Source organism: Anabrus simplex, chromosome 5, assembly GCF_040414725.1.
Source record: "Anabrus simplex isolate iqAnaSimp1 chromosome 5, ASM4041472v1, whole genome shotgun sequence".
Lineage (NCBI taxonomy): Eukaryota > Metazoa > Arthropoda > Insecta > Orthoptera > Tettigoniidae > Anabrus > Anabrus simplex.
This window is the reverse complement of record NC_090269.1, coordinates 45,748,180-45,762,291: the sequence shown is the minus strand read 5'-3', so window position 1 is coordinate 45,762,291 and position 14,112 is coordinate 45,748,180. Positions and strand designations below refer to the sequence as shown.

Here is a 14,112-nt window from a genome sequence, read left to right as displayed (position 1 = left end):
TACATATACGGTTAGGTTAGGTGACGCCATTTGAAGAAGAAAACTGAAATGTTTGCCACAGAAGCCTCTGGAGTGACACCGTAATTCTCCGAATCCAAGATGACATTTTTTTTCTCAGAACCACATGTGAAAAATCATGGGTCATCTTGCATTCGTGGCCTAACAGTAATGAACACCACTGGCAACTACTGCAGTAACCACGCTACTTCTTTTCATCCCGGCGTGCATGCACACAAAACTCGTTGACAGTAAACGATCGTCTCTTTATTATACATCACTAACCGCAGCGACCGGTTGTCACAGTGCCTACATGCAACATCACAGGATCTCGGGAAATATTGAAGAGTGAATGACATTCTATTAGCCTCTATACAATTGTTTCTCAAATCTGCAGAATGGCATCAAAACATGCGAGCCTTCGAATTCTTAGAAAGGCCATGGCTACTCAGTAGCAGAGTTATAACGCATCTACTGTACCTGTTGCTTAGTAAAAATTTTTATAGATAGCAGGAATATTTTCACAATGGATCATCGTGTTGCAAAGATACATGGAACAGGTATTGCCGGCAAATTTTCAACGGGTTCTCGTCGATATTATGATGCCAATTTCAGGTAAGTAGTTAGTAAACACTTGAAAATGTAGAATAATTGTGCAGCCGCAAGAAAATACGACACAGGTCTAACTAAAGCCAATATTCGGCGTTAGTGTGAAGAAAAAGCTTAAAAATGCGTACTGCACAAAAAATGCATTCAGTGGTCCACAACATGGACGCTTTAAAGAAGTCGAAGATGAAATTGTGAGGTATGTGCACTTAAAACACAAGGGCAGAATTGCCATACGGTGGCACAATAAACTCCTTCGTTGACCTTCAACATGCGCAATTAGGCATATACATCGCTAGCCGCTGAAGTTGGCTGAACCCGGCAAGTGAGACGTGCGTGTAGCGGCAGCCAGTTATATCTGACGCTGAGTGAAAGTAACAGTTTTATAGTAAGCAAGAATATTTTCCTGATGGATCGTCGTATTGTAGAGATGCGTGGAATAGGTATTGCTGACAACTTTTCAACAGGTTCTGTTCGATTTTATGATGCCAATTTTAAGTTAATGGTTATTAAACTCGCTGAAATAAGGAATAATTGTGCAGCCGCAAAAGAATACGCCATAACTAAAGCCAACGTTCGGCGTTTAAGAATAGTCTAAAATGCGTACTGTATAACAAAGGCATTCATAGGATTTTACAAAGCACTTTTTAAGATATTTAAATTTTTTGAAGGAAAAAGTGGGGGTCGTCTTGGATTTGGAGAAATACGGTACGATAATTTTTTCAGAATTTTCACTTTTACATAGTATCGAATTTTGAGAAATAACAAACAAGTAAGCCATAGTATGGATATTATCTGCGAAAATGCAAGTTTTGAACAAAACCGATTGCCGTTTCATACTGATTTTAATGTGTATGGGCATTTTCCCGACTTTTACAAAAAAATCGGATATACCGAGAATTCGTTAGAGCGAGTAACTTGTTCGCTGTTATGGATTCTTGCTGTAATGGACTTATACCGTATTCTAACAATTGGTACATGAATGGGTTAAGGCTAGGTTTTGTATGCACTCTGAGAATTTAAGCTTTACAGGGCCTGCCAGAATGCAGGAGACATTTTAATACCCTTTGCTCTGAGCATAGGGTTAATTAAATTTTACAGTACAAAAAGAAATTACAGGAATTAGTGCTTCATAATTTTTCGAAATGAAGTTGAATGAAACATTCTTATTTGTATTACAGGTACCGAAGGTACTGTAAAATATTTGTATTTTTTTTCCTTCCCCATCTCATACCTCATCATCGCTTTCTTCCTGTGGTGGTTTAACCTCAACAACAGGAACAACTGCGACATCATTCTCATTGTCAGGAACTGGAACCACCTCACTGGGGCTGTCTCCCTTCCACTCGTCTGGAAGAAAGAGAATAACACAAGATAATATTAAATAGAATCTAATATGAATAAACTGGGGTTCTCCTGCAAAACAGAATATAAAAAATTCAAGGTATCTTTTTATTTTTTAACAATTGGCTTTACGTCGCACCGACACAGATAGGTCTTTATGGCGATGATGGGATAGGAAAGGGCTAGGAGTGGGATGAAAACGGCCGTGGTCTTAATTGAGGTATAGTTCCAGCATTTGCCTGGTGTGAAAATGGGAAGCCACGGAAAACCATCTTCAGGGCTGCCGACGGTGGGGTTCGAACCCGCTATCTCCCGAACACTGAATACTGGCCGCACTTAAGCGACTACAGCTATCAAGCTCGATAGGTATAATATCAGACTTATGTTTTAGTTAAAGGGACATTAATATCAGAGTATTCATTCAAACATAACAGAAGAGTGAATCATATATACAATCATACATACAGTAAAAGGAAAACTTAAAGTTTTTTTTTTTTTTTTACAATTTGTTTTACGTCACACCGACACAGATAGGTCTTATGGTCACGATGAGATGGAAAAGGCCTAGGAGTGGGAGGGAAGCGGATGTGGCCTTAATTAACGTACAGCCCCGGCATTTGCCTGCTCTGAAAATGGGAAACCATGGAAAACCATCTCGGGGCTGCCGACAGTGGGATTCGAACCCACTATCACCCGGATGCAAGCTCACAGGATAAGAACCCAGGGCCCTCTGAACTGAAGACCACTACGCTGCCTATTCTGCCAAGGAGTCATTTTTCTTTTGTCACAGAAATATTTAACTGCAAAATGCAACACCAAAACCATAAGGACAGCTTACATCTGTGACCGTCCGAGCAAGAATGAAGACACATATGAGTTTCTATGTACGGAAACATGAACGGAAGATTTGATGTGGCCAAGAAATATACGTTGTTTCCAACCTCGTCCCAAATAATCCAAGCATATGATTTTAAATTTAATTTGTTTTTAAACATGCATGATTTATTCAAGTAAATATAGGGTTCCCATATGTCCACATTTATGTGGACATCTTCGTATTTTCAATGTTTAATGTAGCGTCCGTGTACATTTTTATGTTTTCAGCTAATGTCCGCGTTTAAAAATTTTTGGGAAGCAAGATCTTTTGATTTTTGTTTCATCTCGTATTGTCAACAAATTATAGATTTGTATATCGATCATTGAATTACACCGTTTGTTATTCACTTACAATCTATCTGTTGTGCTAGTAAAATCGAAAATATCGATTTACATTGCTTACAATCGATGTAATAGCGCAGTTCTTCTTTGCAGTGCCAGCCCACGTGTTGAGAGGTTGTTCTCCTTAAAAGGGGCACAGTGAACAAAGGAGAGAAACAGACTGACAGTTGATTCTGTAAAGGGGATTGCAATGGTAAAATTTAATTTTAGAAATGTGAATTAAATGCTAGGGATCAAATAACAAGAGTAAAAAAATCTACTCCAGATTTAAAAGATATGCCCACTACTATAAATTTATCAAGCACTACTTTTACTGAAAGTGAAATTAGATTATTCAATAAAGGATCTAAATTCAATTGGCCTAACCCACATATAATGGAAGATATGATAACTACAATAGCAGAATCAGAGTTTAATATAGGACAACTACCGGTAGATTTTCAAAATGATACTAGGTATGAAATCAAAAAGAAGCTTCCTACCTTAGCTGAAGAATTAATCAACAATTCAAATCCTACTCTATCTAAACAGATTAAAAATTTAAAAACTAAAATTAATGAAAACAATGTAATAGTAACTAAAACTGACAAAGGTGAAACCACTGTTCTATTAAACAAATGTGATTACATTAATAAAACAGAAGCGTGTTTTTGGATAATAATTACTTAGCAACTAAAAAAGATCCTATAAATAAAATTCAGAAGAAATTAAAGAACAAACTTTAAAATTCCACTTTTCTCTTCAACAAACAAGAGTACCAAAAAATGATTAACATGAATCCTAAATTACCAACGGCTAAAGCTCTACCCAAAGTCCATAAAGCAAATATGCCTATTAGACCTATAATCAATAGTAGAGGTAATCCCACTTATAAAATTTCAAAATTCTGGCACCAATTAAGAAAAACACTATAAATTTAACAGTGATTCTATGATCAGTAATTCAATTTTGTGAATAATTAAATAATTTCAGCCTACAATCACATCATAGGACGTGTTCTTATGATATAAACATGTATCCTAGCGTACCTATTAAAGAAACCATCAAATCCAACTTGGCCAAACATAGCAAATTAAGTATATGCAAAATAAAAGAATTTATTTCATTAAATTTTGTTTTAAACAATAATTATTTTACATTTAACCTCTTCAGTCCTGAGCCTGTTGATGCATTCGATGTGTTATATTTTGCTCAAATAATTTTAAAAAGTTCACCATAGAAAATTAGTGTGTTTTTCCTTAAATAATTTTGTTTTATTTTTAAGTAGACAAAACCACATGTAGAGCATATGCTACATACGGACTGAGGAGGTTAACAGTAAAATTTACCAACAGATGTGTTTGGGGATGGATATCCCACATCAGGAATATTAGTCAGTACTTATATGAATCAGTTCGAGCATAGCAAAATAAAAACAAACATAAAAGGACTGTGTTTATGGTTGAGATATGATACCTTTGTTATAATAGACAGTAAACATAATGACAGTGAAAAAATTCTAAACTTCTTTGTTTTTGCTATTTGCTTTACGTCGCACCGACACAGATATGTCTTATGGCAATGATGGGAAGGAAAGGGCTACGACTGGGAAGGAAGCGGCCGTGGCCTTAATTAAGGTACAGACCCGGCATTTGCCTGGTGTGAAAGTGGGAAACCACAGAAAACCATCTTCAGGGCTGCCGACAGTGGGGTTCGAACCTACTATCTCCCGAATACTGGATACTGGCCGCACTTAAGCGACTGCAGCTATCGAGCTCGGTCTAAACTTCTTAAATAGTCTCGACCAAAGAATAAAATTTACTAAGGAGGAAGAAAATAATTATTCAATAAACTATTTGGATATTAAAATAACACGAACAGAAAATAAATTTGACTTTGAAATTTATAGAAAACCATCTTACATCCCGAAAACTACTAAAAAAGAATTTCTACACCCTAAATCACATAAACAAGTTGCTTTTTTTAGTCTGGTTTACAGAGCTTTTAAAATGCCTCTCACAGAAAATAATTTAAAGAAAGAACTTAAATTCATAAAAGACTTAGCATCTGTTAACAGTTATAGAACAGAAATTGTCAATAAAATAATTAGTAGAGTAAAAGTGAAATTGGCCTGATCTCATAATTTGTTTTGAGAGTGTAATATAGTTCATTTCTCAAGTTTATATGAAGTGACAATGATTCTTCAAGATTTTAATAAAACTTTTTAAGTTCAAATAACAAACTTAATAGTTTTAATAGAATGTGAAAAACTGTTACACTTAGACCAACTATTTGATGTCACATACGGGAATATTGTAATAGTTTTAATTTCAATGTTAATAATTGTTATATCCTATATCACAGCCATATGATGTAATATATAAGGTAATTATATTTAATCAGGTTTCTTAAAAATTGTATGATTTAAGTTTGCTAATGACAAATCATGTATACAAATTCAAGATCAATGTTCCTAATTAACCTTGTGATGACAATATGGTTGAAGATGCTCGGAAAATGAGCGAAACATGTAACATGTTTTTAATAATTTGGCAATAAAATAAGGATGAAATCCTAATTTTGTATGCTAGTAAAGTATTGAATAGGTGAAAAACAAAGTTTGATTATTCTCCTCGTGTGTGGTAGCCATTGGCGCGTAATTGTTCTTAGTGTGTAACTGTGTACTGAATATAGTTTTCTGGTGATTTTGTATACAGACCTCGCAAACATGTTTTCGGTGTCGAAAAGACAGAAACATAACAAAGGTAGCGGCCGTATTTTTCAAGAAAGGTGAACAAGGGAATTCATAGTGATAAGAATAAAACTTTGTGTTGCGTGTGTTCAGAAACAGTTGTATCCTGCACATTTAATGTAAAGCGCCATTTCAAGATGAAACATTCAAATGTTTGTTCAATCCCAAATGAAGAAAGAAGAGAGTTAAAAAAAAAAAAAAATCGAACCATATATGAAACAAACTAGATCTTTTGCTTCATCTTTCAGGCCAAAGAATAATATCAGTGCAGCTAATTTTCATCTGTCTCACTGCATAGTACAGCATGGGAAACCATTCTCTGATGGTGAGTTCTTGAAGGAGGCTTTCTTGACGTCCGACACATTATTTTAAGACTTTCCTAACAAACAACAAATACACTTAAGAAAATGGAAATTGCAACACCATGAAGGCATTGGTCGTTTATGTTGATTTTCAAGATATGGAACGATGCCATGGAGGTATGTAAACGATCAAAGTTTCAGACCCATTGGATTGTTGCTACAGTTCTCCCCATGTGATTGGTCACGGAGAAATAAACTCCAGTATATGGACTCTGGTATAGCGTAGTTGACTTGCAGTCTGTGCAGTGAAGTATTCCCCATCAAACATGTCTCGACGAGAGAGAAGAGCACACTATTAACAACTGTCGCCATTTGAGAGGGCTCGGATAGTTGGGCTGTGTGAGACTGGATTATCGCTAAGAACTGTCGCTGCATGTGTTGGCCGACAGGCATCTACGGTACAACGTGTATGGCAGCAGTGGTCAAATGAAGGTACCTACACTTGTAGACCTGGCACAGGCCCAGCGCAACGGACAACTGTGAGAGAGGATTGCCGCATCATTCGGATGGCCCGGATGGAACCTCATGCAACAGGAGTGCAAATTCGAGCAGCTGTGACACCACACGTTACACAACAAACAGTTGGTAATCGCCTGCGTGCAGCTGGCTTACGAGCCCGTGTCCCTGCAGAAGGTGTTCCATTGACCCCATAACAGCGACGTGTAAGGCTGGCCTGGTGTCGAGAAAGATCGACGTGGGTCGACGAATGGCATAGGGTCGTCTTTAGTGATGAATCGCGCTTCTGTCTTGCCCGCAGTGATCACCGGAATTGTGTGCGCCGACGTACCGGGGAGAGGGGCCGCCCAGATCTTATTGCGAGAGGCACACAGGGCCAACACCAAGCATTATGGTCTGGGGAGCTATTGGCTTTAATGTGAAATCACAATTAGTGCTTGTTGAGGGCACTATGACTGCTCGACAGTACGTTGATAGGGTACTCAATCCAGTGGTTGTCCCTATGATGGCGAACATTGCTAATGGGATGTTTCAGCAGGGCAATGCCCGGGTTCACACTGCACGCATCTCCAGAGAAGCTCTCCACGACATCACAACCTTAGAATGGCCCGCCAGATCCCCGAACCTCAGTCCTATTGGGCATGCGTGGGACATGATGGGTCGACAACTGGCCAACCGTCCTCAGCCACCCACAACTCTGGAACAACTGATCCGTGCAGTGCAACAAGCATGGGCCACAATTCCTCAGGAAGCGATCCAGGGCCTTATTGACTCCATGCCTTGACGAATTCATCAATGTATTGCAGCTCGTGGTGGGCACATCCTGTATTGAATGTTGTCCAAACTTGCAGTCAGAGGGACCTGAAAGTGTAATCATCGAATCACAATCGAACACTCGTCCTGCACGTTCAATTGCAGCAATGTACCACCACTCCTTCTGGGTGTTGCAATTTCCATTTTCTCCAGTGTAATTAACAGAATTAAAGAAATGCCAGCCAGCAGAAATCCTGTCAAGAATAGAACAATAAGAATGTGTGAAGTTGTTTCAGAGCAGTTGAAAGCTGATTTGGATAACTCCCGGATATATTCTATATGTCCTGGTGAAAGCACGAATGTGACCTTACAAACAAGATTAGCTGATTTTTCCATTTTCCTAGTGGGAACGTTATGAGGGAGGAATTAGTTAAATTGCGGAGTTTATGAACTACGACAACGAGGTAACATATTATGGACAAAATAAAGAAGGAACTTGTATTAAAAATGGGGTTTGACTAATAGAAAATGTCTATGACAACCGGTGCTGCCTCAAGTATGGTGGGTATTCAAGATGGGTTTGTGAAATTTCTTAAAGAAGAAGTTACACACCCTATTTTACAGTTCCATTGTGTATTACACCAGGAAGCCCTATGTGTGAAAGAAGGTATAAAGTCATTTCCCAAGTGAACTCTTGGTGGTAACTAAAATTGCAAACTTCATATCTGCACGTGCTCTAAATAATTGCCAGTTCTCGAAGATGTTACACGAAGTGGAATGTCAATATGGCAGACTTTAAATGTACAATAATATTCGCTAGCTGAGTCCTGGGCATGTAGTCTACTCCAGAGGTTTGTCAAGCTCTTGGGCGAAATTCACTTCATGACAGAAAAGCAGGAAGAATTTCCATGAAGCCTGTTTGGCTGTGCGATTTAATGTTTCTCCATGATTTTACAGCAGTACTCAGTGATGTGCACAAAGGATTCAAGGAAAAGGACATCCGCAGTTAGATTGAGATCATAAAATCATTTCAGAGAAAACTAGAAGTATTCGTCAGGGATGGTGAAACAAAGACATTTAAATACTTTCCTCTTAAAGTACACATTTTGCAGATCAATTAACGTTTTAAGACATAAAAGTATCTGTAAGAAGTATGTGGACGTCTTACAAAATGCAAAAATAGTTTCCAGGCGACCTTCCCATTTTTGGAGATTTGGAGTAAACTTTGCAATTTATTTCCATACCTCATATTGCAGAAATGAGTGATATTAAAGTCATCTTTTTGACTGGTTAGATATCGACCATTTAGAAATGGAGTTGATTGAATTTCAAGAAAGCAGTGCTTGGTCGAACAAATATGTAGAACTTGGTGAAGTACTGGTGAAAATCTAGTGTGCTGTTGATGGTAAATACTCTGTACAGAAGTCACAGAATTTAGTATTGAACAGTGGAACAGCCTCCCACAAACGTTTTCGGCCATGAAGAGACTTGCTACAGTGCTACTTACTTTGTTCGGGTCTTCATACGCCTGCGAGCAGCTATTTTCTACAATGAACATTGTGAAATCAACAGTTAAAAACTGTCTTGGCTCGAACGTAAGTGCATCATGTGTGTTACTGAAGAAAAACTAATTATGAACCAGACATAAATGACATGGCAACAACTTTGGAACTAAATGTGGGAATGAGATTTCACTTGAAGTCAATATTAGTATTTTTGATTTTTATATCTAACAATATTTAATGACGAAGTGTGTTACAATGGGTGCTCATTGGATACTTTTTACAAATAACATTAGGTATTCTTAAAATTTAAATATTTAAAAATGTATTGTTTACAGTTTTTATAAAATACGACCACGGAACATGTAATCAAATGTATTTACATGTATATTATGAAACATAATATTGGGAATTAGGAAAGGAAGTCGGGGGTGGTGGGTGGGTGGGTGGGGTGTGTGGAGTGTAACCATTCCTTAAAGAAAAATAACAAGTGGCACAGTGGACAGTTGAGAATAATAAACCAGGCTTAAAATGGCACACTTGTTGGAAAAGGTTAGCCATCCCTGGTCTAGAGTTTCAAGGAGTAAGGTACCGAGGACAATATCTTGTAGACCAAGAAGAATTGGGATGGCAACGTTGGTGATGACAATGATGGGGATGACTACAACAATGGTATAAACGGAGATTAATATTAGAAAAGGTACATAAGTATTAACAACATAAAAATAATATGTCATAGTTTGTGTGTCCAGCAACCATCCTCTCAAAAAGACAGGGTACATTCAATAGGAGGTGGAGTATTCATACTAGTGAAAGAAGAATTTGTAAGCTATGAAAGAGTTAAGGACAAGAAACATGAAATTTTAGGTGTAACACACATCTCTAATGATAATATGAAACTTGATGTTTTTGGGGTGTACTGACCTGGAAGGAATGACACTCACAACACAGAAAGGAATGTGATTGCAGCAGGTGATCTCAATTTAACAAATGTTAACGGTAAAACTAATGCAAATGACAGAAAGCATGACTAACAAATAATGAATTCCATTCTGGGAAGGACAGCTGAATCAGAAAGAGGTGGAACCATCTAGAGGGAAGAATATTCTAGACATGGCGTTGATAAAACCAAATGAGCTCTATAGAAAAAATGAAGTGATAGATCATATAAGTGATAACAAAGCTCTGTGTGGTTAAAAATAAATGTGATAGAACGGAAGGTTGTAAAAGTAGGACTATTAAGCAGTACTACAGGTATATAGTTCACAAAACAGGGATGAGGGAGTTTTTAAGTAGTAATTATGACTGGTGGAAAACAGTATACACAAAATGTAAACAAACTATGGGATGGGTTTAAAGTATTTGTTGAGAAGTGAGAAAACAGCTATATACCTTTAAAGGTATAACAGAGAGATAAGCACATTAAGAAAGATGAAACTGTAAACCAGGGCTATGTGTGAATAAAAAATGTTTCTGCAAAACCTGAGAATGTTCCCCAGTAACTGTCACTGGCTGGTCATTTGGTCGAACCATTGCCCAATGCAGCACCGGAATCTTTGCTAGTGTCCTCATTACACAAACTACTGTCGAATTCCAACTCGGAAAAGGTGGCATCACATTGCAAATCCTAAATGTTAACATCACTTGATTCAACACTCAAACCCTTTTCAAGTTGTTGTTCTATCTCTCTATTGGTAATCATGGCTTACTCAACACAGAAACACATAACATGAATTAAATTCTTGTCACAAAACTGTAAATTACAAGAAACTCGTTGAAAGGCTCGTAAACCAACAGCTCACAACACAGAGCACAATGTTCCACAACAACAAAGGTATAAAGGCCATCTGTAGGGGTGACCCTAGATACAAGACTTACCTGGGAAATATATACATTGGAACTCTGTAAAAGATTAGCCAGGGTGTGGTATCTATTGCGGAAACTGAAAACCTGCATCAGTCGGGATATGCTACTTGCATCCTATCATGCTTTTTTTCACCCTCATATACTGTATGGGATCAGGTTATGGGGCAATTGTTCTACATCAAATAATGTATTTATTTGGCAGAAAAAGGTAGTCTGTCTAATTGCTGGATTAGAATTTAGAGACTCCTGTAAAACTTCCTTTGTGAGCCTAAAAATTATGACAGTTCCCTGTTTATATATTCTTACAAATATTATACATGTGAAAAAGAATCTTTCCGAATTTAAAGAAAGATCTACAGTTCACACGCACTACACAAGATACAGGCTTAGTAAAAGCACAAACATCCACTGTTATCAACAGCTTAAGATGTACAATAAGCTTCCACTACCTATTCGAACATTAGACAATAGTACATTTAACAGGGTACTGTCACAATTTTTAAGGAAAAAGGCATTTTATAGTGTAGAATAGTATCTAGAATGTGGTATTTGAAAAACTGACCTAATATAGGTAGCTAAAATAATTTTTCTAATGACTCAGGCATTATGGCTAAGATATTGTCTATAGATTATTTTTATTAATACTGACAATACCTAGTGTACATTTTCTGTACTTGATGGTGGAAGCAATAAAATATCTAAAATATCTAAGCAACACACACTAATATGGATGGAGGAAAAGTATTTAGATCTCACACCGCACATGGCACATACACCGATCAGTCTGTTGTACGATGAATACACACCGAAGAGCTTTCATTCCCAAGTACCTACCTCGATGAACCACGTACACTGAAGATCAAGCATGTCACTCCATTTATGATGCATATAAATGAAATTTGAAGATAAGACAGACATGGAGTGAAGCCTGAGTATGTCCTCCGCATGGCAATGAAGATTATGTATATCTGTCTGACAGAAGGTTTGTTCACAACGATCAAAACCACTGGTGATAAAGCAAACCTTCCTCGTGCTGACACAGAAGACAAGAAGTTTATGGGGGGGCTGTATCAAGCGGAATCTCTTGTTCCTCAAATCATTTCCAAACTGGATTCAGCGGAAGAAGGGCGTGTCTGCAATGATCCATCAACTAGGTTAACCCACTGTATTCTTAACTTCGACCATAGAATTGTGGATATGAACTCACTCTCCAGTTTTCTAAAAAACATATCCATGAATCTATGCTTTTCTGTGTAGTGAAGAAAATTTGGCATATAAATTTTATTGGACATTGACAGGAAACTATTTACAGTACTAGTACCAACCACAGTAGAAATAATGTCCATGCTGTTAGCGTACACAGACGTTGATAGCCACACAGATCCATACACAGTGCAGTCAACAAACAATCACCATGGGTTTGGACAACATAAATAAGGCTTTATTGGTGAAGCTCTTTTATCAAAATAACAACAATGCTGCAGCTACACATCGAGAATATTGCCTGCATTGCAAGACATGATGATAAAGAATGGTAATCAGAGAAGACAATAAAAGCAACACAAGGACATTCTCTCAAATAAAGAATGGATAATATAATCAGAAGAGAGAGCAAAAACAATACAAGGTTGTTCTCTCAACTAAAGAATGGACAACAAAAACAGGGAAAATCTCAACTGAAGAACAGACACCTGAACTGTGCTCTGAATGATATAATGAAGTACCTCATCATCAAAAAATTGTTCGAACTATTGGGTTGGAGAATCCTCATTATTTAGAGAGTAAACTCTTATGTTTAGCTTCTTCACAGTGTCATGCATTTTTAGGTTTCATGTGATTTGATGTGCTTGACCATGCCTGCTTACTATTTTTTCCCCCAATATTTGGGGTGCCTGTCATCACAATATATCACCATCATTATCCCCATCACTATGCAAAGCATTTTCAGGTGATTTATGTACATACTAGCATCTAGCATGTCTTCTGATTCCTCTAGGATAATAACGATCTGCTTGACATTCAATCTGAAAAGAATAAACAAGAACTTTATGTCAGTACTGAAGTAATCCTGTTAATGCCCACCGTTGACATCGCGGAACATTTGTATTCTGCTACAGAAAAAACAACTGTCAATATACCACAAAAAATTAAAAATCTGTTAAATGCGCATTTTTTAACTACATTTAACACATCAGTTTGATTTTACTAATAAAACTAACAATATAATAACAAAATAATAATCAGTGTGACAGAAGCATCACCCTCTTGGTTGTATACGGAACAATATTTCACACCCAGTCACTCGATAAGGTACGAAACTGAACATCTTGAGTTTTTGAGTGCAGTTAGTGTCAAACAATGAACAGGGAACAATGCACCTCAAAAATGTTCTTCCTGTTCACCTATATAAAATCAACAATACTTGGATATTCTTACTCATAAATGTCAAGAGCAAGTAGATATGGGTTAAACTGACACATTCAATGTTGTAGAGAAATACTTAACTTAACAAGTGCCCTACCTGAATACTAATGGGTATTTAACCCATAAGGATGTGCATATGGGTAAAAATTATCCAACTGAATTTGTATATTTCAGTTATTTCTAACGTGCTCTTCAGGCCTCCCCTCTCTGTACCTTTCTAGTGAACTCTTCCAAATGCCATGACCTCAAATCAGTTGCACAGCTTTGTTAGTCCACTCTCAGTGTGACAGAAACATCGACTGGGTAAATTTCACCCATACGCACGCTCACAGATTTCAGAATACCACTGTTATTTATTGTTAACTACTTTGATTTTACAATGAACAGTGCAGTAATTATTAATAGATACATGTACCTTCTAGTACATGCACGTTTTTTCAGCAAGTTTACACAAAATTTTAGGAATTTTAGGAAATGAAGATATATCACTCTCTGATGCAGATTGATATTTCAAACCTTTTATATGTTTCCAAGGAAGATAGCGACACTGAGGCTAAAAATGACTCAGAAACTGACAGTACAAAAGAAATGGATCACAATTCGGAAAGTGAACAAGAGAGTAGCGACTGTGAAAATGCAGGTGTTGTGGTTATTGGTCCTCCTAGCGTTCACTACGCATCATGATGGTGCCATTGATGAAGAGTATGGCGCCAAGAAGAAGCCAGAAATGATGACATGTAATGGTACTAAAGGGGTTGCAGGACACAGTTGACGAAATATGTGGCACTTACATCATCTCTTGAACACCATCTCGATGGCCAATGACAATATTTTTAACATCGCTGCCATCAAT

The 14,112-nt window shown here is 37.3% G+C and overlaps 1 protein-coding gene across 3 annotated transcripts in view; it reads right to left on the bottom strand.

The window, feature by feature from the left end:
- The window catches only part of Mgat1 (alpha-1,3-mannosyl-glycoprotein 2-beta-N-acetylglucosaminyltransferase), a 167,263-nt gene that overhangs the window by 126,506 nt on the left and 26,645 nt on the right, over positions 1-14,112 (bottom strand). For all 3 annotated transcript variants that reach the window (XM_067146872.2, XM_067146873.2, XM_067146874.2), the window contains exon 4: positions 1,838-1,953. In XM_067146872.2, coding sequence (XP_067002973.2) covers positions 1,838-1,953 — 116 coding nt within the window. The remainder of the gene's footprint in view (positions 1-1,837; positions 1,954-14,112) is intronic.